At 39.0% G+C, this 27,211-nt stretch overlaps 2 protein-coding genes across 4 annotated transcripts in view; one reads left to right on the top strand and one right to left on the bottom strand.

Moving 5' to 3' along the window:
• Positions 1–1,158: 1,158 nt before the first annotated feature.
• Positions 1,159–19,182, top strand: CCDC83 (coiled-coil domain containing 83). Its single transcript, XM_009102720.4, has 10 exons — positions 1,159–1,271; positions 3,425–3,509; positions 6,690–6,858; positions 7,470–7,637; positions 10,403–10,494; positions 11,662–11,730; positions 14,370–14,491; positions 15,496–15,575; positions 17,058–17,212; positions 18,208–19,182. Exons 1-10 carry the CDS (start codon positions 1,186–1,188, stop codon positions 18,394–18,396), a joined length of 1,215 nt encoding a protein of 404 aa, XP_009100968.1. The 5' UTR covers positions 1,159–1,185; the 3' UTR covers positions 18,397–19,182.
• Positions 19,183–24,209: 5,027 nt separating this feature from the next.
• The window catches only part of PICALM (phosphatidylinositol binding clathrin assembly protein), a 65,510-nt gene continuing 62,508 nt past the window's right edge, over positions 24,210–27,211 (bottom strand). For 2 of the 3 annotated variants that reach the window (XM_050979561.1, XM_050979562.1), the window contains 2 exons: positions 26,476–26,578; positions 24,210–25,558 (listed from right to left, as the gene is read on the bottom strand). In XM_050979561.1, coding sequence (XP_050835518.1) covers positions 26,486–26,578 — 93 coding nt within the window. In that variant the 3' untranslated portion in view covers positions 24,210–25,558; positions 26,476–26,485. The remainder of the gene's footprint in view (positions 25,559–26,475; positions 26,579–27,211) is intronic. The other variant, XM_050979566.1, reaches the window with a different exon arrangement.

The following is a 27,211-nucleotide window of genomic DNA, read 5'->3' as shown; positions in this document are numbered from 1 at the left end:
CATGTCTTTAGGATTTTTGGAAGTTTCATAAGTTTCATGAAAAAATATTGTACTGAATTGGAAACTGCAAAGGTTGTATGTGAAATAGGATAGAAAGTTATTTTGTATACAGAAAGCTGACATGGCCTTGCTTCAGGGTATGGGGAGTGTGGTGAGAAGGCATAGGACAGTGTTGGGATTGCAGTCTATCTGTCAATAAGTTAGTTTCACTTCATTCCATTGATTTTACAGTCTTGCTTATGTGGCTTTTTACTGAGATTTTTTCCTGTTTACTTGTGCTGATTTTAACAGGAAAAAGTATCCAGCCTGCTCTATTTAGTCACAGAACAAGTTTTAATCAAGTTCACATATTATTGTAAAATTCAGAATTTAAATTCAGAGAAGCAGTTTTATACAAAACCAGGTTATATACAATGTCTCTACTCATTCAGTAATAAAACATTCCATATTATATAAACTATTTTGGTTTGGAAAATTTGATTATGGGACTGCTAAAAGCAAGGAATAAGTGCCCTTTCTTGTGATATTTTTAATTTTGTATAATATATGCTACCAGTTCCATTGCAGAACTATTCATTGTCAGTCAAATTCTGAGGTTGGTGGTTGTGACAGCATGCCCAGGGAATATTGCTGACATGCATATCCCTTCAGAAAGTGCTTTTTTTTCCAGCTCTGACAGTGAAAACTGGTATCAGAGTTGTGGTGAAAGGGAGATTATTCATAGTGCTAGGAGAACAGAAGGACAGGGAAAGAGAGGCATGTGAACAAGTGGACTTGATAAAACAAGCATCATAAAGAAACAAAGGACTGGAAAAGGAGCAACTTCTGGTTTGATTTGCAAGAATGTAAAAGACAACCTGTAGCAAGGGATGCAGTCAGTAATGGTGATAGAGGCCATTGTATCTACCCAAGTATACATTACATATATATATACATTACATATATATATGTATATATACACACACATATGTATGTGTAGATGCGGGCCTGAGTGCTACCCCAGGCCGGATTGTTGCTGCCAAAAACCCAGCTTGTTTTTTTTTTATTTCAGAACTGTTACAAGCTTGTCACAAGTGACAAATGCCAGTGAATACACAATGTTTTGTAAATTATTCATCTCTAAACTTTTTTTTTTCACTTCTAGCACAAGTATTAAAAAAAAAAAAAACCCAAAAAAAAAAAAAAATGGAAGAGAGTAAGAAAAAGAAGAAACCAGAAGAGCAAATTCAAGACCCTGAATCTGATTTACCAGAAGCCTTACTAGAATATCAGTAGGTTTAAAATATTTTAACTTTTCACTCATACAGAATATGTGAATAAAGAAAGCAGATAACAAAGACAACTTACACAATTTAGAGCCTGAGCTGATTGTTTTGAGGCTTTGAGGCTGTTTAAGAAAGGTACACTTTTTAAACTGTAGCTGTAAGAAAGCAATTAAATGGGTCAGAAAGTTTATGCCATTAGCCTATAACTTGGGAAAAAAATTTTAAACCAAAAAACCCTGACATTTTTTTTCTGTTGGTAGCAAGCTTTTGATCAGCATATGCTGAAGTTGCAAGATCACATTTGACTGTATTTTTTAGGATTCCTTGGTGTTTGTGGAGGTTTGTTGTCACTAGCCAGAATCTCAAGACCTACAGTTTGCTGTCTTCCTTGGTGCAGCTGAGAGCAGAGCCCAAAGTGTTTTATTTTGAAAGTAAGAGATGGATAAATGAAAGGTCTCTTAAAATCAAGCAGAGGAAAATAAGAGCCAAGGGGGAAATATCTGAAGCATTTAGATACTGCTTCAGATATTTCTGTCCAACTTATTTGATTTCTAGTCTCTTGAGTAAATGATTAAAAGGAGAAAAAGTAAGCTTCATGAATTTTATCTAAGAGACAGAAATTGAAAGGGAAGTACATCAGGAACACCCAATATCCAACAATTATCAGCATTTAAGGAGCACGGAGTAATGCCTTGGTGTGGAAAAGACAAGTGAAAGAAGCAAACTAAAAAGTATGCTCCTATAGTTGTAGTGACAGCTGTATGAGTTCACAGGGTTTATGCGGGATTTTCCTGTTTCATTTTACAGAGCACAGAGTACAGTTTTCCATAGTGCAGTAGCCTAGATTTAGCTGAATCATATCACAAACAAATACCTTCTGAAAAGTCCAAAACTAACTCACCTATTTTGTGAAGGAATAAGGAAACTGTATTACTGGGCTGAGAAGAAAACTACCACTTTCTGATAAAATTATTGTTATGCATATGCTAATATCTAAGCAAATGACTCATTTGTCTGGAGAGTTTTCCACTGAAATAGGTACTTCACTGAAATTGAATATGTAGTTTCTACAGCAACAGTAGGGGGAAAAGGGAACAAAAGTATTCATCTTGCTGTTTTTATCTTTCTCCCACTCTCTGTCCCTCTTGCTCTCCTGTTCTTTCTTTTCACCTCTGCAGTCTGTAACTTCTCTGTACTACTTGACTGATCAAAGGTGGATAATCATACAAGTGAATAGCTGTCACATTCCACTTTAGGATTTATCAAGTGTGTAGTATTTATTTAACTTCCATTCCTGTTTTTTATTTCCTTTCATTGAAGAATGGTCACTGTTCCTAGGGAGTTTGTTATTTTGCATTTTCATTAATGTTCTCAATTTCAGCATTTCCTAGAAACAACAATCTTATGATGTGCTTTTGCTGTGGCCATGACCACTGTACCCCCATATCTCTGGTCTAGTCTCTAACTAATATCCTTCTACTTAATAGAAAACTTGAAGAATACCTTGGAGCACAATGACACCAGAGGATGCAAATTTAGTAACCTGCAATTTGCATGATTCAGTGATCCAAACTTAGCAAATTAACTAGGAAATATATTATCATCTTTTGAAACAGCTGAAAGCAATAGAGAAGGGAAAAACTCCCAAAACCACAAAAAAGCACCTCAAACTCCAAAACTAAAAACTGAAGGAAGAAGAACTGTTAAAAGAATAAAAGACTTTGTGATAATTGTAATACTCATCTCTATTGCACCATGTGATGAATGAATGTTGGGAACAGGTGCAGAATACTACAGTAATATTTTTTTGAGCACAAATTATCTTATGCTGAAAGTGACTTGTGTAAGAGCTCAGCTAAACCTCATGGAGAATGAAGAAACCAGCTCCAGCTTCTCAGGAGGCTACACAGGAACAATTTAACCAGGGAGTCTGCTGCTCTGTAGGGGTATGAAATCCAGACTAACATGCAGGCCCCGATATATGTGGGAAGTAATTTCTTTATGAGTAATAAGCAGACAGTGGTATTTACCCAAATGAGTCTAGCAATATGATATGAAAATAAACATTTTGGTAGTATTTACATCTAATCTAGCTTAAATAGCAATCCTTTCTCTAATGTTTTTGTAAGAATGTCTATTTCTTTACTCTCTCTTCATAGCATTGCAGCAAAAGAAGCAGCAATTGCACGGGTTTTGTTTCATCTGGAAGAATTGGAAGAAAAGATCAAAGAAAATATTAAAAAGGTAAGTGACTATGCAGCAAATTTCATTTGTGGTATTCTTACTCATAGATTAAGTTTTATTCTTTCCATTTGAATACTACATACTTTAAAATTAGTTATTTCAGTGAATTTGTTACAGTCAATGAAACTAGAGTTAGTGAGTCACTTTATGTGCTGACAGTTAAAGTGTTATCTGAATTAAATGTGACATATAGCATAAATGTCCTAAATATAACATGCTAAAAAGAAGCTGCAGGAGCAGAACATTACAGAATAGGACAGAGCATTAAGGTAAAGTGAGTTCAGTGCAGGTGCTTTCCAATGCACAAGAGATCCGTATAACCACCTACATGTTTAATGGAATCACAGAATTGTTAAGGATAGGAAAGACTTCTCAGATTATCAAGTCCAGCTGTTTAACCCAGCACCACTGTGTTCATCACTAAACCAGGTCAACAAGTGCCACATCCATGTGTCTTTTGAACACTTCCAGGGATAGTGATTCCACCACTTTCCTGGGCAATCTGTTCCAATATCTCACCACCCTTTCAGTAAAGAAATTTTCCCTAATATCCAGTCTAAACTTGGCACAACTTCCTTTTCATCTTGCCCTGTTACTTGTTACATCAGAGGAGAGACCAACCTCTACCTGGCTACAAAGTCATTCCAGGTGGTTGTAGAGAGAGATAAGGTGCCACCTGAGCTTCCTTTTCTCCAGACTAAACATCCTCAGCTGCTCCACATCAGACTTGTGCTTTAGTCCTTTTATTGACTTTGTTTCCGTTCTTTGGCATTTTTCTCTGCAGCAAGCGCAGGACAGCAAGCCCCTTTTCCTGCAGTACATTCAGATATACCTTTTAACCAGTCTTACAAATATTCCTCAGTATTTCAATGCAGGAAGAATAAATGGTATAAATTTAATTTTTTAGTAGTATTAGCAGACCTAACCAAGCACTTAGAATTGCTGAGCTTCTTTGAATCGCTTCTGAAGTAATGGAATTGCACAGGTTTCTGTGAGAATCTAATTATTACTGCAAGCTTAGTTACAATAAAATTTTAATAAAGGAGAAAGATCATCACGCTATTTGCTAGCTGTGATTTCTAGCACTGATTGATGAGGACACGTTCTCATGGATTAAGAATTGTTTTGGGTAATTTTTAGAAGAAGGTTGTGTAGCTACTGATCTCACCTGAGTGACACTTTAAAGAACGGTGCATATGAGCTGTATATAAACAGCCATACTGTGAGCAGTGAACATTGAAAATAGATATTAGAGAGTCACATATTGAAATAAATTGAAAATGCTCAAAAAATCCTGATTCTGCATCATGTTGCAGCCTGCACTTCATAGCAGTGAAACATTAAAACAACACCTCTTTTTCTTTCCTATGCTGATGCTTGCCCTGCTTTTATAAGCATCCATCTGTTTGGCTTTCTGTGGTACTTCTTTCAGTCTTGAAGCCTGGATGGTGTTTGATTGGTGGCTTGACTATCACTTGAAGTGGCAATTGCTCTTCTTTGTGCAGGCATCTGAAGGCTTTTATGATTATTGTTGGGTCTTATGTCTCTTGTGGTTATACTGCTGGATCGAAGGGCGGTTTGACTGCCTTGTTCAGAGACACAGAGCAACAGCATAGGGGGAGACCCTCAGTGGGTCTCCCCACTTTGTGACCCCTCAGTGAGTCTCCCTAGTTTGTTTGAGTGTGTTACTGACAGCCAGTGCAAGTGAAGGACTCACACTGGCCCTTTGTTTATGGAATGTTCACTTAATAAAGTTTATGGAATAATGCACTTAATTAACATAAAGTTGTGACAGATTAAGTTTTGAGGATTTTCAGTGATAGTATCTCTCTGCAAAAGCATATTCAAAGTAACACACAGACAAGCTCTAATCCCAAGTATTCAGTGCTCACAGAGCATGGTTCTAACCCAACAGGTGTTCCTATAGGAGAGAGACAGGTTCAGCCTCATGACTGATCCCAGCAGTTATGATGGATTTCCCAAACTTCTCCCCATTCCTAACTTACTTTCATACTATTTCTTTATGTTTAGGTGGAGCTTGAGTGACTCTAGTCATTCATCTTCTCCGCTCTCCCCTGGCTGACAGGTGCTGTGCAGTTTGTCAGCTACAGAGCGCCATTGAGCTCCCCTCCCTGCAAAGATTTCTATGCAGCCTGGCCAGTGTCTTCATTCTGTTCCACCCTCTGTTCCATTCCCCTTAGCAGGGGCTGTGGTTGCAGATTTTAGGGTGTCATGGAATTGGTTTTGAGCATGCAAACTACATTCCATTCAGACAGTAGCAGCTGCATTTTACTCTATAACTTCCATACTACTACAACTTCTGTTAGGATGTGAGTACAACTTCCCAGTTTCCTCTAATTTTACCCCCAGCTATCTTTCTACAGTTATTCCCCCAATTTGCTACTAGTTCATGGTCTTTCAAGGACTCCTTATTTTCGATTGAGCAGGGTATTTTAAGGCATGGGTGAAGTGCTATTGTTTTAATTTAATAATGTTTTAACAGTGCTTTGAGCTCCATTCTTTATTTCATGCTTAATGTTTCTGAGCAGTTTAGAGTTAATACTAGAAGTGAGGAATGCTTGAGACTCTTTCTACTGCCTACTCACTGTTACTTACTTACTACTTGTTTGCTCCTGTATGGTACCCTTTGGGAACAAACATACACAATCAGTAATTTCAAACAGTCTGAGTGTCACCAGAGAGGGTGATGGCCAAAGGTAATGATCACAGTTGTGGAATCAGGATGTGTTACTAACTTCAGCTGTGACAAGACTCTTTGCTGTGGTCATATGTACGTGACCTGATTGTCTCATGATTTTTCTATATGAAGATAGTACATTTTCATGTGGAATGTCGACATGAAGCAAATAGCTCCTACATAGAAACGCTGTTATTAAATTATCTACAAGCACCTTTATTTCCAGGTAATGGAGGATTATTGGTGGGATGTACCAAGTACAGCTGTCATTTGTCTCTCATTTCTTTCCAGTGATCTTGAAGTTACTGAGGAAATATCTGAGCCTTACAAATTCTCCCCTCTGCTCTAACCTTTCAGAATATGAAGACCAGGTGTTCAGCTGGGTATTCTTTCATTTCATCTGTCACTAGGCCAATGTTCCTTTTTTGCTTAAATTTGTCATTCTGAAAGCATTTTAATATCATCTGTGTCTTCTATCTTAGAATGTTGTTCTGAATGAAGAACAGAAGGTGCTTATCAGGCGCTTAGTAAGGCAAATAGAAGAAAAGGAGAAAAAAAGAGATGAGAAGGAGGTTGTAACCAGGGATGATGTGGAAGAGTCACTGAAAGCAGTTTTTCAGTTTGTGAAGGACAAAGAACAACTTCTTCAAGGTATGTTGTGTGCTGGGTTAGTGTGGTTTGCAGTTTACACACTTGGGGTTAAGTACATGTTGTTGTTGTTTTGCAATTTAGGTAGAGATTCAACTTCTTTGTTGTATAAAAAGTATAAAACTATTCCTCTCCCAAAATTGGGCTCTCTCAGTTTAGTGTGAGATTGTGGAGGGCTTATAAATCAAGTGATGTATTGTGCCAGTACAGAGGCTTCCTCTTCTATGAAACTCATGCAAGTCCTAAGCACTGCCTCTACTGAAGATTAAAAATAAAAAATTATTGATGGCAGGAAAAAAGACCAGTTTTGAGTGTTGAAAGTTCCAGCTGTCATCCCTGTGATTTTCTGTGGGAGACACGTGGCCTTGGTTACAACATTTTGGTGAGAACAGTTGTCTCTCTTTGGAAGAATAAGATCAAGCTGTTTTCAGCAATGATGGTGGCCCTTGAAACTATGTAAGGCCATCAGGTTGCAATGTACTATAGTGTGGAAGAATCCCCCTTCCTTTTCCATTCCCTGAGAAAGGACCTTTCTTAAACAAGCTGACATTGTAAGAATTATCAATTCAATAAATCACTAATGAACTTGTCTTTTGACATTCTTATTTTCATAGATCTGCGCTCCCAAATTGAAGAAACAAAGAAAAAAATTGTAGAAAAGCAGCGTGAGAGAGATTATTGGTTGGAGTACAAAAATGTCGGAAGTAAAATACATGCTGCGAGGATTAGCAGTCTGGAAAAAGACATTGCAGATGTCAAATATGAACTTGAAAGAACTGAAGGTCAGTTTACAGCTGGTGTGATGCAAGTTTTACAGGGTCTTTGCATATTGCCTGCAGGAATTAAATGATAAAATTAATTTTAGATCAAGTTCTAGTAACTTATATCAACTTTTCTAGTAATTTGCATGAACTTTTCTAAGTGCACCTAAGATGGGCTGCATAATCCTGAAAAATATTAGGACTCCCTTTTCTTATTTCTCTCTCTGTAAAAGTTCCTTTATTAAAGAAATTGACAAAGTTTCCCGAAGTGATGACACCTCAGGAAACTGATAAGCTGGTCTTCTGATAGTTTTCTTGTAAAATACAGGTAACCCATTTTAAAAAAATGTTACTGAGAAGGATAGCAGTTTTTTGTAAAAATAAGTCTACACATATTTAGGTCACCTACTCAGAGGGCTCCCTTAGCAGTCACACTTGAAAATGCTGACTCTGCTGCTGTTAGTTCTTATCATCTACAAGCACTTCACATATTGAAGGCTCCTTTGACAGGAAAGTAGTATGAGCTCATTCTTGAACAGTCTTTTCTGTGGAGCGCACTGGTTTCCATGCAGGACTAGAGGGAGCTCTTTAGCCAGTGGTCTGGGCCTTTCCTCCTCGTTACACAGTGTGAGGCCCTGCAAAGTCACCCATAGACACACAGACACATACTGAGAACTGTTTCACCACTGTCACAGCAGTAGAATTCATTTGAGAGCTTATATTTTGTAGTGCTCAGTGCTTTACAAAGATTTCTTTATTACTGCATTATTTTAAAATAATTTAAATATTTTGCTGTTATATAATCCAGGAGAAGGATGTCCTGGTTTTCTTTCTTTATGTCCCTCTCAGTATGCGTGACCGCAGCCAAGCAGCTGGTAGTAACAGGCAGTGACACTGCTCTAAGGGTCTCTGTATATTCTGTGCCAGCCATTACCAGGCATCAGCTACTGTGAATAAGCTATCTTTTTGTCTCTCAAAACATATTTTACCACCATTAAGATCTGCTCTGTGATTTCTGCATGTCCAGATAGCTTGTCAGATATCCATGTCTGTATTCAGGAGAGGTTGGGGTTTTTTCATTACGCATTTTCCGTGTTCTTAATTGATTTAAAACTTCTCTATATTGCTGCTGAAATATGAAATGAAAAAGAGAATGGGCTGTTATATAGAATGCCAGCAGGGACAGGCAGTCTCATCTCCTACATGCCACAGGGTGCAGAATGTCGTGGTTTAACAAAAAATCATGGTCCAACAGAAGTGTATTTATTGAAAGTCATGTTATAGTGGTACATATATGTCATGTTATGCAGGTCATGTAAGTGACCTGCATAACATACTGGAAAATGATGCTGACAGTACTGGATGTTTATCATACTATTTTGCTTAACTCCCTAAAACTGAACCTAGAAAGTGCCTGGAGAGTACAGCCTTCCAGCAGAAATCTTTCAGTCTATCAAGCTTTCAGAGCAAGGCAGCAACAAATTTGGCTTGTTCACACCTTGAATGTGTAACAGGCTTAGAGAATAAGCATAGGTGAACAGGTTTCTGTCTCTGTGTGTACCACTGAAGGGCTTGGAACTGGCACAATTCATGTTTTCTGGTGGTGACATTTTAAGCAAAACAGCTGGAGAGGAGAGGAAGCAAAAGAGAGCCACACATTCAGGTGATGTGTGGGGAAAACAGTGTTGCAGTGAGAGGATTAGGGAAGATAGCCTCTTTAGGAACTGTTCAGACACACAGTTTCTCCTTTTTCATTCTCCAAGTATTTAGCTATTTGAAATAATGGAGGAGTAAGTTCATTATAGTATGGAAGTACTTCCTTTTCATTCTGCTGAGTCGAGATGGTGGAGTCCAGCTTCCACAGTTTTAAATGAATAATTAATGCACTTCTAATACACCTTTCGTACTTGATGGCCTTTGACTCCACTCTCTCTCCATGAGCAGATATTTGTTTACAGCTAAATCAGAAACAGGCTGTCTGCAACACAAGTGCAGTGAAAGACTGAATTTCACCCCTTTGGAATAAGTGTGCTGTGCCTTCCTTGATAGAAAATTACTATAATCTCATTCATTCCTTTAGAAGGAGGAAATATGAAGCAGACATGAGATATTTAGAAGAGCAAAAAAAGAACTAAAGGGAAGGATGAAATAATTAAATAGCAAGTGACTAGAACATGAAGCCAAACCTATTCAGTTCAATGTAAGACACCTCTTCTAAATAAGGACCACAAGTAATGGTAGAAGCAAATCACATTCTCCATTTTGTCCTGCTGTCAAATTAGAACCTCAGAGTCTTAAATAAGTCAGAAAATTTATTAGGCACATTATAATAACTATCTGAAAAAATGTCATGTGTATAAGGAGATCCAGTATGATTCTATGTAAAAAAAATAAATTTTCTAAGCAAATCTCTCATATGGCTCCAGGAGCTCTGCTATTGATAGAGACAAAATTTAATGTTAAGATGCCAATATTTTAGCAGAGAATTGCTTAGATCACTGCTCAGTTAGCAGTGAATTGCTCAGCTGTTGCAGTAGTGAACAGAAACATGTAATTTCTGTTCCACTTCCAATTTCTAGTTTTGTCATTAACACTACTGTTCTTTGGGTTTAGAAGGACAATTTCTTTGGAAAAGGATATTTGAATCCTTTCCTGTGGAGCATCTGTGCAGGTGACACTCACTGATAAGTTGCAGTTTAGTAATGACATGTCAGTTATCTATCTGTTATCAGGAAAAATTGATGGCAAATAATGATTTCTGATTTCCCTGGCTTTTTGTTTTGAAGAATATTATAGCGAAGCTTTGAAAGTTGTGAGAGAAGAAAATCAGAAAATGTTTGACAGGCACATGAAATTACTCAGTGAAGAAGCTCTTAAGGTATTCTTTTGCTTTTTTTAAAAACTCCCAACTGTGTTACAGTTGGGATACATGTACTCTGCATTATTAATTATTTTAACTCATATTAAGACTTCAAACTTTTTTAATAAGTTACAAGTAAAATAACCATGCAAATCCTGGTACATATGGATTTTGTTACTGCTATACATACATGTACCTTTTTTTTTTTCTTTTCACCAGAATAAAAATGGGCAGTTGTGAGGGCATTTTACAAAAATGCACGGGAAACTGGGGCACCATGCACTGACAAGGCTTGTTTGAGAACACGTTGCTTTTGCTATGGCCTTGATTTTGACATTTACACAGATTTCAAAAAGCAGTAACATACAAAAAATTTGCATGAAAATAAACATCAATTTGAAAAAAAAGGGTTTCATTGTACTTGTAAAGTACAATATTTTTAAAATGTCACAATAGTGCAGTCTCAGGAAAATACAGTTTTATTGATTTACTATGATTTTGTCATCTCTGCCAGCTCTGATTTGAAAACATGGTTTACAAATAGTTCTAGTGACAACTTCTTACTTTCACAAAATACAAAGTATACTTCAGTATAAACCACTAGGCCTATTAGGTGTTTAAATTCCCTGACTTCAGTGCTGGAATTTCCAGTCATGTGAGAACATAATCCAGAGGACTGTGTTTATGGTGATCTACTGGGGCATCTTCCCCCCCACTTCTTCCTTTCCACTTCACTGATATCAATAATTAAATTGTGGCCTTGGGTCATTAGCACAGACCTCTACATGCTTAGGTCACTTGTTGTAGAGCAGTACTGCCTCATTTGGCATTTTACTTGGGGTTCTTAATAGCTGAAGGTTTGATTTTCTGAAAGCAGTAAGACTTGAGCAGTATTGGAACACAGAAGAATTTATTAGGCAAAAAGGAAAATGTCCTATTTTAATATGGGAAATCAAGAAATATTGGTAAATTGCTTGACATATAATCTGCTTTAGGCAGGATGATAGAGGAGAAACATCTGGCCTTGTGAAGTAAATCCCCTTGTAATCCCTCAGGGGATGCTGCAGTCTGTTGTGTGGATGTATCTTAATTATTTCCTGCTAAAGAGCAGACAGTTCTTTATAGTGTGCAGGACTGTCAAAGTGTTGCTCTCCGATGAGATTATTTTAAATTGTGTTTTCTCAGAATGCTGTGGGATACTTAGACAAAAACTGTCGCAGAGAGGTTGAAGAGAACGAGTGGCTAAAAGAAGAGGTAAGAGAATCGCTTGCCTGCAGTTTATCATGGCAATTTATGTTTGAAATATGGTGGCCTGTGGTCAGAACTGTTTCCAGTCATGGGCCTCAGGAGACTTCTGTTGGCAAAGGAGAGCAATTTTCCAGTAATTAATCTCTAATCCTGAGCAGAAAGCAGTGCAATGTGGTGAATAAAGGTAAGAGGTGAACATCTGCTTTCACAAATGGAGGACCCCCTTTCCTGCCCAAGCTGTTACAGGAAGGACTACAATGTTCCATAGAATTAAGGATTTTTATCTGTGGAGACTGGGATGCTATAAAGGATCAACCAGGTAAGTAGCTGAAGAGGGGAGGTTTGAATTGCATTAAAGTTCTAGTGCTGTTGTATTGAAAGAAAATGGATATAAATGTTAGAAAGATGTTCTGAGAAATGGCTTGAGATTACATTAAATGGAAGACCATAAAGAAACCATGGGGACTCTACACTGAAGAGAGGAAAATCAAAATCATATATGGTTGTAATCAATTGCTTGAGAGCTTTTATACTGACCTTTAATGACAATTTAGAGCTATATATTAAATAGCCGTAATTTTCTTGAAAAGAAAATATTTTTGTGTGCCAGATTTAGGAAACTAACTTTTTCCATAGTCAAAGTTTGATTTTGTTTATTCCAGTCAATATAGGTTCTTTGTTTCAATCAAATCTGAGCATGAGATTGGTGGGTGAAATGCCTTTCCTCACTTTTACAGCCTCACAGCTGAGAACTGAGCAGAGCTTTTTGGAAAGTTAATAAATGTTCTTCTTACTTTTCCATGCCACATCAACAAACCTGGCAGAGATTCTTAATTTTAGTTACTAATTTAAGGTACTTGCCAGTATGCAGGGACACAGCTTTCCTTCTTCCCCTTAATGAGCTCTGAGCATGCATCTTTAACTTTCCAGGGAAGGTGTCCAAACCACAACTTCTGAAGCAGTGAGGGTAAGGAAAATAAATGGGAAAGAATTAATGTTTTATTCTGTATAAACAAACAGGAGCTCAAATCTATACATACTGATTGAGTATGTATAGATACTCCCCTTCTCCCTGTCTCACTGAACACCTACAGCTTTTACACACATTAGCAGTGCCAACAGGAGAGCACTTTGGAGTACTCTTATGTCCTGACAGGCCTTCACCTCTTAGCTGAGGGATTTGGATTTCTTTCCTCTCAAGTAGAAGTTTCCTATGTTATGAGTTACTTTCCTGTGTTGCTACTTTCCTATGTTATGAATTACTGCTTTGAATTTTGGGGGAAAACAAAACTATTATCACTAACTTCTCCAGTCCTCTGAATTCACCCATTCATTTTCCCTGCTTTTCTTACATGGATGAAATATTTTGTCTCAGACTAATGTTTATATGTAGCTGACAGACTGTTTCAGTATTTCCTTTGGGGATGATAAACCAGAAACTTTAGTTTTGTCTCAGTTCTTTTTTTTTTCCAAGTTTGGCCACTGAACTGAAAAATGACTTCCCAAAATAGCTCTAGATTAGTTACCTCCAAAATTAAAACAGATTTGGAGACTTCAGTCACATTTTTCCATGGTTACTGTGTCACACCAAGATAGTGCAAAGCTACATCACCTCACTGTGCCAAGCCACATCCTGTTACTGGTTAATTTCCAGTCATTTTCACCTTTGTAATCCTTGGGAGAAGTTGGAACTAGTTTTAACTGCAAATTTGGATGATTATAGCTGGGTTAATTTGGTTTTGGTGAGAATGGATGCTTTCAGATTGCTTGGTACTTCTCTTCAACATGTGCATATGCCTAAGCTTTCTGGGAAAATCTTTCCATAGTACATTCCCCTCCCCTGTGAAGGGGGTAAGAACTTGCTGGTATTTAAGCAGAAGTGAGAGGAATTGTGGGAACTGAATAACCAGCATCCTTTGGTGAGTATATCTCCACAGTGATAAGGGGCAATTACCAGTCTGAAAGAAAATAGTACCTGGGGCTTAGCCAATGTCACAGAACCATAGAACATCCTGAGCTGGAAAGGGCCCACAAGGATCATTGAGTCCAAGTCCTGGTCCTGACAAGCCCCATTGAGAGTGTTGTCCAAAGGCACCTTGAGCTCTGTCAGACTTGGGGCTGTGACCCAGCGGAGCCTGTTCCAGAGCCCCACCACCACCCTCTGAGGGAAGAAGTGTTGTGGTAACTTAGATTGAAAACTTCACTAATTTTGGGTAAGAAGGTTTCGCGTATAGGAAGGAATTAAAAAAACAACACTTGCTGAGTAAGACTCTGACTTTACCTCTGCAAAGAAGCTTTTCCTCTCTCAAAGCTCTGATGTGAAAGCAAAAAGGAAAAATCCAGAGCTGTCTAGCAGACTTGTTTGACTATACAAGAAGGTTTTGCTGTCAGGGTTGCATAGCCCAAATGTGTGGCTGTGATTGACACACGTGTGCTGTGACAGTTAAAAGGGTTCTAAGAAAGGTGTGAAAGAACCAGAGAGTCCTTACTTTTGTTTGAAGATGTGTCATTATGTTTCCCCTCCAAATGTGCAATCTTGCTGATACAGCTGCATTTTTCCTAGGTATGTGCAGGTAAGATAGTTGCTATCAAAGCTTTCCAAAATTCTAAGACTTTCTTTTATTCTTTTTTTTAATTGTCAAAAGGTTAAGATCTACCGAAAGGAAGAAAGGGATTTGAAAGCTTCTGTCCAGCTCCTGGAAGAAGAAAATACCAGTTTAGTGGCAAAACTGATTGATATCAAAGTTCAGCATCTCAGAGTATCAGGGTAAAATAATGCTTTCATGGACTCAAAAGTGGTTTATTTTTTTTTTAAGATAATGCTACTGTCTGCCTCTAGTAGTTTCCTAGTTGAGGAAAGACAGGCTTTGACTGAGTATACATGAGAGCAGTATCTCTGAAGGATGACAATAAGATTTTGACTCCTCAAGTACTGAATTTCAGGGAAGAAACTGGGTCCTTAATTAATCCTACTAAGACCTAACACTACTCACTTGGTATATCACTTAGGCTTGGAAATAATTTCTTTGTGTTGCAATTAGATAGTCTGAAAAGCTGGGGCTGAGACTAAGTGCTGAATAATAGATTTTTTTTCTTTACTGTTTGTAAAATGTTTAAGGATGTGAAGATTAATTTGCAAATATATAGGGGGTTTGCAATCTCGAGTGAAACAAATGATCTGACACTGAGAGAGGAAGAGACCTTGGGAAATGTCTGTCTGCAGAGGTGTCTGTAGTATTGGCTTCTTTTGTGTTGAAATAATTTAACTTTTTCCCTGGAGAAAGATTAATTTAGCTACAAATTGTCAACACCAATGGTATCAAAAACACAGTCCAACAATGTTGAGAGCTCCATCTTCAGTTTCCAGTCCCAGCTCAGTGATTTTAGCCATATTGCACAAAAAGTTCAAGTCCTAAAAAGTGACCATTTTTCTCTCCTTTCCAAACTTTGGATTTCTTTGAAATGTGAGCTGCCAGCTGTGGTCTAAATCTTGGACTGACTGGAGACTATAACATTTGTTTTCTTTTAGTCTCATGGACATAGTTGAACTAAGGCACTAAGAATAAAAAAAGAGCAGCTTATTAGCCACTAAGCTACCTGGCTGCCTTCATTGCATTTTTGAACCATTGCGCTATTCTGCCTCTGTGGTTAAGCAGCAGTGGCTCTCAGAAAGGGTGGCCTCCCCCTCACCCCAAATCATTGCACAGGACAATTTAGAGAGAAAATTCAGACCCCTGTTATGGGTTTCACTTTATATTTTTTACTCCATAGGCATTTGTTTCCTACAAAGGGAGCTGGCTTGCAAGAACTTCCTAAGGATGAAATGAAAAGGGAAAACAGAAAATATGCAGGTAATGCAAATGTCAGAAGCTCATAAGTGCTAAGTTACTGAACATTTACAGACTTTTTATATCTGAAACTTTTTATTCAAACCACCTGTTTGACATGGAGAACACCTTATTTTCCCTCTTGATTGCAGCCACCACAGCCATGATAGATTGTAATTTGCATAAGGAGACAAAATCGCAATCTATCTGAAATACAGTTTTTAAATTTAAATTGGTTTTAGATTGTGGAATATGATTACTCATCTAGAGCTGCCCTGGGATACAGTTTACAGGATTGGCCATCTCTTAAGAAGATATGAATCATATCTTAAGCAGTTCTTACTGATCCATATCGTAACTTCATTATAGCTTGTCCCTGAGAGAGCACTCTTAAACTCCATGTACACTTTCACTTTAAGTGTACATGCACTTGGCAGTCATTCATCCAGTACACCAGAGTTCAATTATAACTAAATCCCTAGCAAGAGCAGATGAAGCTACATGGAGCTCAACCCGAACTGAAAATTTTGGTAAGCAGTACTGAATTTTGGGCTGAATCTCCATCCCTTCTGGTAGGTGTGGCCAGGGAAAGGATATATCATTAAGCAAGAAGGAGCATGAGCATGTGCTTATCTGTTTTGGACAATCTCTGTGGATTCCTCAGTATCACAAATGTTATTTTACATCTTTGTGTGAGTAGAAGAAAGAGGATGGAAAAAGTAGAAGATGATTCTAACACAGCTCTTTAATTAAAATTAAAGAGATACGTTAGAAAAATGGAAGTCATACAGTTATAGATACATGAAGAAGTTTGTTGAAGTTCTGATCTGTCCCAGCCATAGGTGGGCCTTTTGAAATCATCAGGCACCAGCAAACATGTTGACAAAGACTTCTGTATTAAACACACGTTTACTTTGAACACCTTTGCTAGACTTTTGCAATAGATACCTGGTGGAGAAGGCTTTGTTCCAGTAAGCTGGCTCACAGTCACAGGCTAACCTGTAACTTGGCAGCCCATGTCCAAAATCCTCTATCATCCTGAGAATGAGTCAGCTACCGATGTGATCTCTTTAGGAGAGTTATAAGTAGACTGTGTTTCAGGAACTTGTAGTTATGTACCTATAGATACACAAACATGGGTATAGAAGAAGTTTATACTTGGTTTTGCTGCCTTTCTTATTCTTTTTAACTTCAGAGCTCTGCAGGATTTAAGTTGAACTGATCATTTTTTCCTCGCCCCCTCCTACAGATCCATAGCTTCTAACTTCCAGTCAATTTCAGTCCCTGGGTCTTTATCAGAAATTGTGAACAAAAAACACATAAAAAACCCCAATGTAAATGAGCATTTGGCTTGAATTGCCAATTAAAAATGCTACCAAGCTGTTCTTTGCATTGCAGGGGCTAAGCCATATTAAAGATTGGAGGCAATGCTCATATCAAGTACTGATTCTGACTTCCATAAGGCTTGACTATTACATACACTTCCTTTTTCTTCTCTTTAAAAAGCAAAGACAGATGGAAAGAGCCTCAGAAGTGCCTTTCCAAAGATTCGGTCTAAAACAAAGGATAAGAAGCCTCCAGACAGTGATGAAAAATTGCAGAAAAAATTCTTCACTCCAGCCCTGGACAGACTGTTGTGTGAAGATGAAGAAGAGTACCAGGTATGAGAGTTATCAGGTCTTCCACTGACCCAAACACACTTTCACACTTCCAGTGGGGAGCATGAGCTACTGTCAAGGACCCTTCTATATCCAATGGTTATGGCATCCACTGTCCTTTACCTGCTGGGCAATTCAGATGGACTGTAGTCTTCTGGTGCTGTTTGGGACAGTTAGGTCCAGGCCATTCAGATGCTAGGCCAAAAGAGCACAGGTTCTCTCTTCTAAGGACCAGCCTCATGTGGAAGTTTTGGATGCTTTCAGGCATCTCTGATACCATGAGGCATGTGCACTGGCAATTGAATGGTGTCCTAGGAATCATCCCATGGAGTGTCAGGATGAAATTCCCCTAGAAAGAATTCTGAATGTCACCTAATGAGAGATTACTTGGCTTGGATGGCAGTGAAGAGGTTCTTTAGAATCTGTGTTGCACAGTAGCATTAAAGGATCAATATTCCTTCAACAGAAAGCCAAGATGAAGGTGTTCCTGGGTGCAAACTATGGGGTTGAGGAAACAGTGCACATTGGTCTTTGCTGTAGCTGATGGACTCTAGCCCAGCAGACTCAGAGGTTTGGAGAAGACCAGAGCCAGTGCAGATGTGGCAGAAGCACATGGCTGGGCTTGGACCTCTCTCTTTTTGGAAGGAGCAAGCTGTTGCATCAGTTAAATTCTTCTCACAGAACTGAATTTGAGATTAGAAGTTGGTTTATGGAGAAGATGATACTGGTGAAAACAGAGAGAAGAGGGCAACAGGGCTGTAGCCTCCTAAAATGAGTTGGCTTGCAAAAGAAGTCCATTATTACTGACATTATCAAACACAGCCCCAGAGAAGCACCTCTACAGTTGCTTTAAAAATAAAAGTTGCTGGTTTTGGTGGGTTTTTTTTTTTGTTTGTTTGTTTGTTTTTTTTTTTTTTTGTTTGTTTTGTTTTGTTTTTTTGAAGAATGATTGCTTTTCTTTGAAATTGCAAAGGAACCATATTCTTTTTCTTCTTAAGGCATACTCAAAACTGGGACCTCTGAAGAGAAAGCTGCTTGTGGTTGGAAAAGGTGTACCTACTTGTAAGGAAACAGAAGAAATGCCAAGTGGGAGCTACAGAGAAGAGGGCACTGTTGGTAAATCAGATGGGCATATCACAGCTGAGATGATCAAGGCCTTATTTAAGGAAAATGTTGATGAAAACTAGACAAGCTGTGCTGTTTACACAGAAATGTAACATTCTCAGTTCATTAAATATTTGATCTCTTCTGTGTGGCATGGGGCTTCCAGGAAACTATTTTAGAGCCTGAATCATGATTATAAGTTTCATGAGAGGTATGTCTGTGTGCAGAGGCTAATTGAAAGGTTCCTTTCCTTACTGCTGAGAGAGGTTTTGTGCACTCTTTGGGGTATTCAGTCCACATAGCAGCACATATATCTACTAAAAGGTCTGAGCTAATATTTAGTTTCTGTGGTCTCCACTTGTAGATGTGGAATTCCCTCTTGATCAGACAGTGAATGGGTAAATGCACGCTGCCATAAAACACAGAACTGTTACAAAATACATAATGCTCTGCTAAAGCAGAATTAATTTTTGCAAGCATAATTCAACTACTGCTATAAATTGAGTGTCTGAATGCTTTTTTATCTGCCTTCACAAGACCCCTACTTAAATACACTGAAATAAACAAAAGTTAATTTAAAACCAATTTAAAACCAGCATAAAAATCTCTAAGGTGTGAAATACTTTGTTTAGAATTGGCTTGGCCAAATATATTGTGTAAGCCCTTATCCTTGGTTTGTGGGTGGTCCCTTTGAACATTTATCTCAGTGCATTGATGCAATTGGGAGGGGGGGCTCCCTCTGGACACCCTCTCAGCAGCACACAACAGGTCCTTCCCACACGTAGGCTCTGACCCATAATTTCCTCATTAGAAACTTATGACAGCATTGAATAATCAGTTTAAATCCTTGACAGGTTAATCAGCTGTTTGGAATAAAGCTTTTTTAAAAACTTACTTTTTAAACAACCTGTATCTCTGTGCAGTACCTCTGTATCTCAGTGTATCTGTACTTCAGTGCAAACACTTTTGGTTTTCCAAGCACGCTCAGCTGTTCCTTGCCAGCAGGTGTCTCCTTGGGCTGCAGGTGAGTTCCACTGGTCTCTGGGCTCCACTGACCAAGCTCCTCTGAGGCTGGGATCACAAGCAGACACGTAAAGGTGGCAGACTCCAGGTAAAGGTAGACTCTCACAATGACTCTCACTTCACTGCCACATGATAGTAAAGCCAGTTTGGATGTGCCCCTGCTGTAACCCATTGGAGTGACTTGTGAAGGCTGAGGTGATTCCTATCTCTTGAGTGTCCATGGAATGGGGATCTGCACTTGGGCTGTGTCTGCAGCCCAAGAGACACCTCCCCTCGGCTCCCCTGCCTTGCTTTGACTGCAGTGCAGGCCTCATGAAATGGCTGACTTGAAAGAGAGATTAGTTCTGCTCAGTGATTAGTTTAGCTTCTCCTTTAGATGCAGAATTACAATGTGGCTTATGGTGAATGGCTTTTCTGTTAAAGAAAGGCCTCTCCTTTTTCCCACCACTTCCGAGAGGGGATTTACATTTTCTAGTGCTGTAAATGTAGGTCCCATCTTTAGGCTTCTCTTGGCTTATGCCCATAATGCATAACACCATGTGCAGGACATATGGCAAGACAACATCAACCTGCACCTTGGAAAAAAGAACCCTTGCTTCCTCCAGTCAGTTTGCCCTTTTCCCATAACAGCCTGTGTGGGTAAAATGGAGTTAAAAAGAAATCCCAAACATGCTAATTAGGGTATAAGCCACAGGCAGCCTGCACAAGCCAGAAGCAACAGCCTTCAGGAAAACATATTTAGTGAAGTGTCCCAAATCCCCTTGATTTTACAGGATTAGCATTAAGGCCACTGCAGGGCTTTCATATGGAGAAAGCTGGGTCTTCAGCCCAAGGCATCTGGATTTGATAAATTTGTTACTAGCAAAATCTGAGAAATGAGCAGCATGTTGTAAAATGGGGGCTGATCAGTCACTTTCTGGCAGCACAGACAGTGCTTCCAAACCCCACTTGGAGTTTACTACTCCAGTTAGGACCAAACTTATGGGATTCACCCTTGTATTCCCAGCATTATGAAATACCTTTACTGTGTTACTGCTGCACAAGACAACTCTAGCATGCAAGCAAGGGTCCTGCTGTCTCCCCAGTTATAATCCAATCTAAGGTTCAGCTGAGCTGGAGTTACATGTTTAGCTACAACAAAGCTCAAAGAAATTTGAAGTTTCAACAGGAAGAAAAAACCCAACAAGTATTCCTTGGGATTCAAAATTAAAGAAATACAAGCATCACTCAAGTTGCGTGGAAATAAAAACTATTTTAATAGAACTGAGGTCCATGAGCTGGAAGTGAGAAACATCAATCCATGGAATGTTTAAAAAGCACAATGGGGAGAGGTGTGCTGAGAGCCTGTATCCATTCCAGTGATGAAAGGAGCTGCTTACCTCAGTAGTCTGCTGGCTTGAACCATCTCTGAGTGACTAGCTTGTACTGCTTTATAGTCTGGCTGTGCTAGTATGATCTCCCTGAGCCTGAGCTGTAGGGAATGTGGGTGATTTCACTGTTGGTCTGGTTTTTACGAGGTTTGCAGCCTCCACTGCAGCGAGGTTATATAACAAGGCAATCTTTCCACAGGTTCAGACCTGCATGTTTTGGGAAAGGGGGGTTAAGAGACTTGTTCTACAGCATTTGTTCTTGTTTGGCTGCTTTCTGAGAGAGAAGTTATTAAACACTCTGCTTCTGTGGGCTAAAAGGAGTTTGCCAGAATAAGGTCAAGTCAGAAGGTAATGGGCTGAAAAGTTACACTATAGTGACAAGCACAGAACAGAGAATCTATTGGTGTTAGCATCTTTAGCCACTGATGTTTTGAAGCTGGATGTTCCTCCAAAAAAAGGCTTTTCCTTGGATTTTGAGTCAACTGTGAAAGTAAGGATGTATTTTGCAATACTACATTTCAGAGCTCGTGTTCTGCAGTCTCCCACAAACACCATATTGTTTTAGGATATGGCAACAAGATGCCAACAACTGTTCCCATATGTTGACAACTGAACACTGAGCCATACTGAAAACTAGGATGTAACGTGGTGCTGGATCTTTGCTCACTTAGTGATTAAAGTAAAACAAGAAGCTAAAATTGTATCAAATACTGCTTTTCTAAAAAACTCCAGCACTTGGGCAATTGCTGTAGCTGGCACAAGGAAGTTCAGCAGTTACTGCCAAGAACAAAGCAGAGATCCATGCTATGAAAATAAACCCAAGACCCCAGTGCTCCTTGTGTACTGCAGCTGCTGGCTATCCAAAGCACTATGCTTGCATCCAACACATTCTCTGAACCCATTATCACCTCACATAGAAATTTGAGCAAGATGGCTCTTTGTTCCAAGGCTTTTTGATCTTTGCTTCAGGAAATTTCATCATCAGAGAAGCAAGAAAATAATTAAATGTGTTTTACTCACTCCTAGACTGATCAGTTATCTTGGGGAGGCCATCTCATCATATTACCCAACCTTCTGGTACAAAAGGTGCTGAGTAGGTGGCAGCAATGTTACTGCTTCAGGGAAGCTGCCCAGGGTTTTTTCCTCCTCACTAAATTCTCCTGATCCAGCCAGGATGCAGCTGAACAATCAGCTAAGTCCCTTTGCTCTCCAGTTTGAACTTGGAAAACAGCAGCATCTCACAGATTTTTCTTGTTGGGCAAACTCAGTGGAAGATGTCAAGCTTGTTTCTGCTCTCTCCACTGTCATGTGAGAGCTCCAAAGGTCAAGTCAAGCAATTGACAACAGGCCAAGGAGCAAGCTCTTGTTCAGTTTACATATGCTGCCATTAGCACTGCTCTTTTGTCTGTATTCAGCACATTTTTTCACTGCCCCTCACATTATCTTGTCAATCTTCTGCTCCCATCAGCATTTACTATCATTCCCAGCGTTTTTAGCACTTAATTCTCATTTCTCTGCCACAATCTTTATCTCAATTATGTCATGGCCTTTAAGTTGCAATTCATTTATGTTGCTATAAAATTTGTGTCAGGCTCTGGAAATGGGCACTTTTTGTCTAATGAAAGATGCAGGGTTTCACCCTTTCCCTTTTTCTTGCTGAAGGGCTGTTTGGCAGCTGGGAACGTCTGTGACTTACTCTGTGACTATTTGGCTGAATGGAACCTCTGATGTCAAAATGTCATGCAAAGACAGACTTTAAACATGTCCTGAGGTACCAGCTCAGTTTAGTTTGTGACTTTGAAACAAAGAAGAGAAGCAGCAAAGGAATTTAGATCTCTCTTCACATGAAGACTCCACATTTGTGCTGTTGGAAAACTCAGGAGCTGTTCAAGTTCTTGTTCTGGCAAAAATAATTGTCTCAAGAGGTAAATCCAGTTGTTTTCATTATATAATTCCCTGATCTAAAAAAAATAAAAAGATTGTGGTTATTCTGACACACCAGTTCCCTACACAAAGCTTCAAGAGGAACCGCATCCCTTTAACAAAGCACTCCATCATCCTCTGCTTGGTAAGGGCAGGCAGCTTCTCTACACAGTTCGCTCCTGTAGATTAAACAGCCTTTCAACTCAATCCTGAAGAGAATCAGGTTTTCACTGCCCCCATTATTGAAAAATGCCAGTAATTAAAAAACAAAATATGTCTGCGTGCTGTGCTTTTTAAATTAAGCTAAATTGAGTGTTATTTCAGTGATACTGAAAGCAAACACGGGAACAAAGCACATGAAAAATACTACTCAGGAAAATTCTCAAGCCAGTTTGTCTCTGAAGAGTAAACCGAAGAGCAAGGGTTTCTAGCAAAGCCTTCAGCAAGAAGGCCTAATCTGCACAGCAGCTGTTTCAAGGACCACAGAGCAACAAGGAGCGAGCAGTAAAGGGAAACAGGAATTCAGCATCCTGCAGAAGACTTGGTTTGGGTGTTCACAATTCTTTGGTACTTTCATGATTTGGAGCCTTAAGTCCACAGCCACACAAAGAGTCCAAGGGATCAAAGAGATTTAGGAACACATCTATCCTCAGCCAAAAGCCTCAAGTTAGGTCTCTGCTGCTCTCTGCAGAGTCTAAGAAGAAGGTTAGCATCTGTTTTATCATAACCCAGCTCATCAGGCTCTGGAGGAGGATGAAGGTCAACTCTCTTCCTTCACACAAGGTCTGAATAATCTGTACCCTAGTACTTACTGAGGTAGGTAACAGGTCACAGATGTGCACCCTTTTTCCAGCTGGCCCCCAATTCAAACAACTCATATTTTTTATATTCTGACCACAAGCAAACTGACCCACACTGAAAGCCCAGTGGTAGGAAGGCAAAATTTTAGTAAATGTGTAAGAAACTCCCCAGATCTGGGTGTGTGTATTACATACTCTGTAAAAGGTTCAGGGTTTTTTAAAATTCATGCTTTGAGAAAGAAATTTTAAATCTACTGACCTGTACTGCTCAGTTTATGATACCCTGGCCACCAGGACAAGCCTCAAGTTGTTGTCAGGAGGAAAGTTCCACTTCTATCAACTCTTCCTGTGTCTAATTACAGAAGATGGTCTCAGCAAACTGTTCATAGCTTTCCCAGCACTACCTTCTGCTGTAAGATTAGGGAAGATAATAACAATTTTTGGGGACATATTTATGCTTCTTGCTCAGTTATAAACAGTACGGGTTTATTGCCATGAATAGTTTGAAAAATTAAGAGGGTGGTGAAATATTACATTAGGTCAGGAAGAAGGAGACACCTTGTCACTGAGGTGTCCACTGAGGCTGTCTGTGATGCCAGCCCAGGGAAGAGGCTGCATGGATCACATCAGCCACAGGTTCAGAGTGCTGCACTTCCTGCAATACAATATGCACATATGAAATACATTTGTATTTTATTAAGTAAACAACGCAATTATCAGTGCACATTTTAAGCAGCAAAAAGAAAAGAAGCATCTCAGACTTTCATACCGTAACAAAAGTTCTGTGGAAGCTGCATTTTATTTGAAAATCCACCCATTTTTGCTAACATACATTTTAATATTTTAAACAAAAATAGAATCTGCAGAGACAATGCAGCAAGTATGCTTAATTCATGTACAGAATTGCTTTCGTATCATTGACTATCCTTCTGAAGGCCCCACTCCACCCAAAAGTTATGGTGTATTTACACAAAGCACCGATCAACAGCGCTACTTTAATTCCTCGTGAACTAAATACCCACTAGACATATGTAAGGAAGCTACTTCCCCTTTTTTACTTTTAAAAGGTACATGATCATGAACGAGCCCAATGAAAAGGCTTTCCCCCCTCCCAACACACAACACTTCAATTTATTTTTTTTTACAGAAAAGAAGGAAAGTCTTAAAAATGAAAGCAATTCCTCACATTCATCTTGGAAAGGCCTTATAATGTCAAATGTAAAAATAATGACATGCCAAGCACAAAGCAATAAAGTTCCTTCCCAATGCACTAATGCTGAATTAAAAATGTAGTGCTTCTTCTAGTCAGTTAACTGTTCCCTTGCAAAATCCTAGGCACAGAATTGACTATAAGGATTTATGCGTTTTACAGCTCTTCCCTAATTCCCATTTATACTGAGAATTCATTAGATTCAGACCTTTAAAATATTTAGTGCTCTGTATGTCAGCTGAAAAGCATTCTGAATCAGATTCATTCTTTGAGGATAAAAATCAGACATACTGTATACATCCATACTCATTTTCATAAGGAGTTTTTTTTTTGATACAATATTAACGTTAAATTGATAATCATAAATAAATACAAACAATAATACATAAGGAATGTCTACTGCAAACTGAATATATAATTTTTAAAAAAAGTTAATTTCCATTACTGCTGTGCCTACATTTGTGAGGACTGAAAAGGTAACTGCAGAATTAAGAGTTAGGATTTGACCCTCCCCTGCCCAGAATCTTGTTTTGAGTTACGGTAAAGGACACATCTCCAATCCAGACAGCATTTCCAAACACCAATATCAATTTCCAGAATAAAGGCTTCTCTGCGTACGTTACCAATTAAGGATATTATTAGAAGCTGAGAGTATTGATGTGTTAGTCACCAGGACAAAAATAGGTCTTGGTCTTAATTCATGGCAATTCTTGGCTTTGTGTTGTGTACTGATGTCTTCCTATAGAGGTGTCCCAGCTTCCTTCATTGGTCTTCATCATTTCACTGCATCACTTAATGGAAGAGGAGAGTTTGAGGGACTGAAGTTCATTTTTTTCCTGGAAGTGGGAGTTTACTGCTGAGCACATCTTTTTGGAAACGTTCCTTTCTCTTCCATTTAACACAGTTACATAAACTGAATCTAGAAAGATGAAAAACCTTTGGGTTAACATGCAACAGAAGTAGGACTTCACTCTAAACCTTTTTTCTTCAAAAATTTCCATTCTTCTGATGCCCAAGCTACCCCGTGATCTGAAGTTTTGAACAGAAATAAAATATTTTTAAAAAATCAGGGCCAGGAAACAACCAAAAGCCATCAGGATGTTCTTCCAACGACACCAGCCTTTGGAATAGCTCTGCATTAAAAATAAAACCCACCTAGTTATCCATGCAATATTGTCACCAGTGGCAGCATAACACAGACCAACACCATTATGAAGAGAAGTCAGGGCCATTTTTCATGTTGAACCAGAGGAATTGCACAAAGAAAAGCAGCTGCTGTGTGCAATAAGCCTACTCTCTCTTTATACTATGAATTCTCAAATTTCTTTTTCACGTTTTCACTCATTTTACTATTTAGTTCCCACCTGCCCCTGACTGGTCAAAAACAACACAACTCCTCCGCTGTACCTCTGTACCAAAATGGATCCTTGGCACATGTGAAACAAGCACCTCCTCCTGCACGAAGGGAACTCTCTGGTCAAGCCACAGGGAAGCACATGAGCACTCTGCCAGGAGCACTCAGGGCTCTGCTGCTAATGGGCAACTCTGAACATTTTCCTGATGAGATGGTAAATACCAGGTAGCACCTAACTGCTGCAAGGACCACATGAGCTGGTTCTATTTCCAATGGACTGAGGCAAAAGCACTCAATCAGCCTGCGAACTGCTGAAATTAGATACAAAGAGTTTCCAAGTCACTTCCACAGTGCTTCCAACTCTACAAGATTTGGTTTCATTTCCTTCAGAAACAGTTCTAGCCATGTTAATAAAACTCGAATTAGAACTTTTTTGTTTCATATCACAAACACCAGCATCTCCCCAGAATTACAGACAATACCTAAGTTGTTCTACAAGAAATCCTGGAGAGAGAGCTCTGCAAAGGGATCCTTTCCTGAGGCTCTGTGAGGACTCTGACTGGAAGGGCTGGATGCTGCAGACAGCTAGTAAGAAAGACGACAGAGAAAGGGAAAGAAAAAGAAAACAAGGTCTCAGAATGACAGAATATGAAAGCTAAACGTGTAATGAAAGGACAAGGGGAGGTTAAGAGGCACACTTGGCAGAAGGCAACTATTAAAATAAGGTGTTTGGTCATATGGAAAACAAAGCCTCTTCAATGATTGGTGTAATGTAGGAACAAGCCGGACATGACTCTCCAGGAAGGAAACGCCAGTGGCATTTGCCAAACAAGCAGATACACACTTTCACAGCAGTTTTCTTCAAAGGAAGATACAAAACATTCAGCCTGACTTCTGTGAAACAGGTTAGTCCTCTCCCTGCTTTACTGGGAAAACTACAGCCTGGCAGGGAGAGATGATGCTGGGGTTTGGCCAGAGTATGGCAGCTTTCCAGATGGTTTCTCCAGAAGGAAAAGCTCTCAGCATCTTTTCTTGTCAAAATAAGATGCATATAAAAAGAAGTTGGATAGCAGAGAATAGATAATTTTTAATTTCTCAATTTGGGACCTAGAAGGAGAACACGAGATATATTCTGTGAATAGGAGAAAAAATAAAAAAAGGAAAAAAGATGAGAGTTTCAACTGCTACTGTGGCCATTTTAGGTGAGAAGTGAAGACT

The sequence above is a fragment of the Serinus canaria genome, chromosome 1 (assembly GCF_022539315.1).
Source record: "Serinus canaria isolate serCan28SL12 chromosome 1, serCan2020, whole genome shotgun sequence".
Lineage (NCBI taxonomy): Eukaryota > Metazoa > Chordata > Aves > Passeriformes > Fringillidae > Serinus > Serinus canaria.
This window is presented reverse-complemented; position numbering and strand designations above follow the sequence as displayed.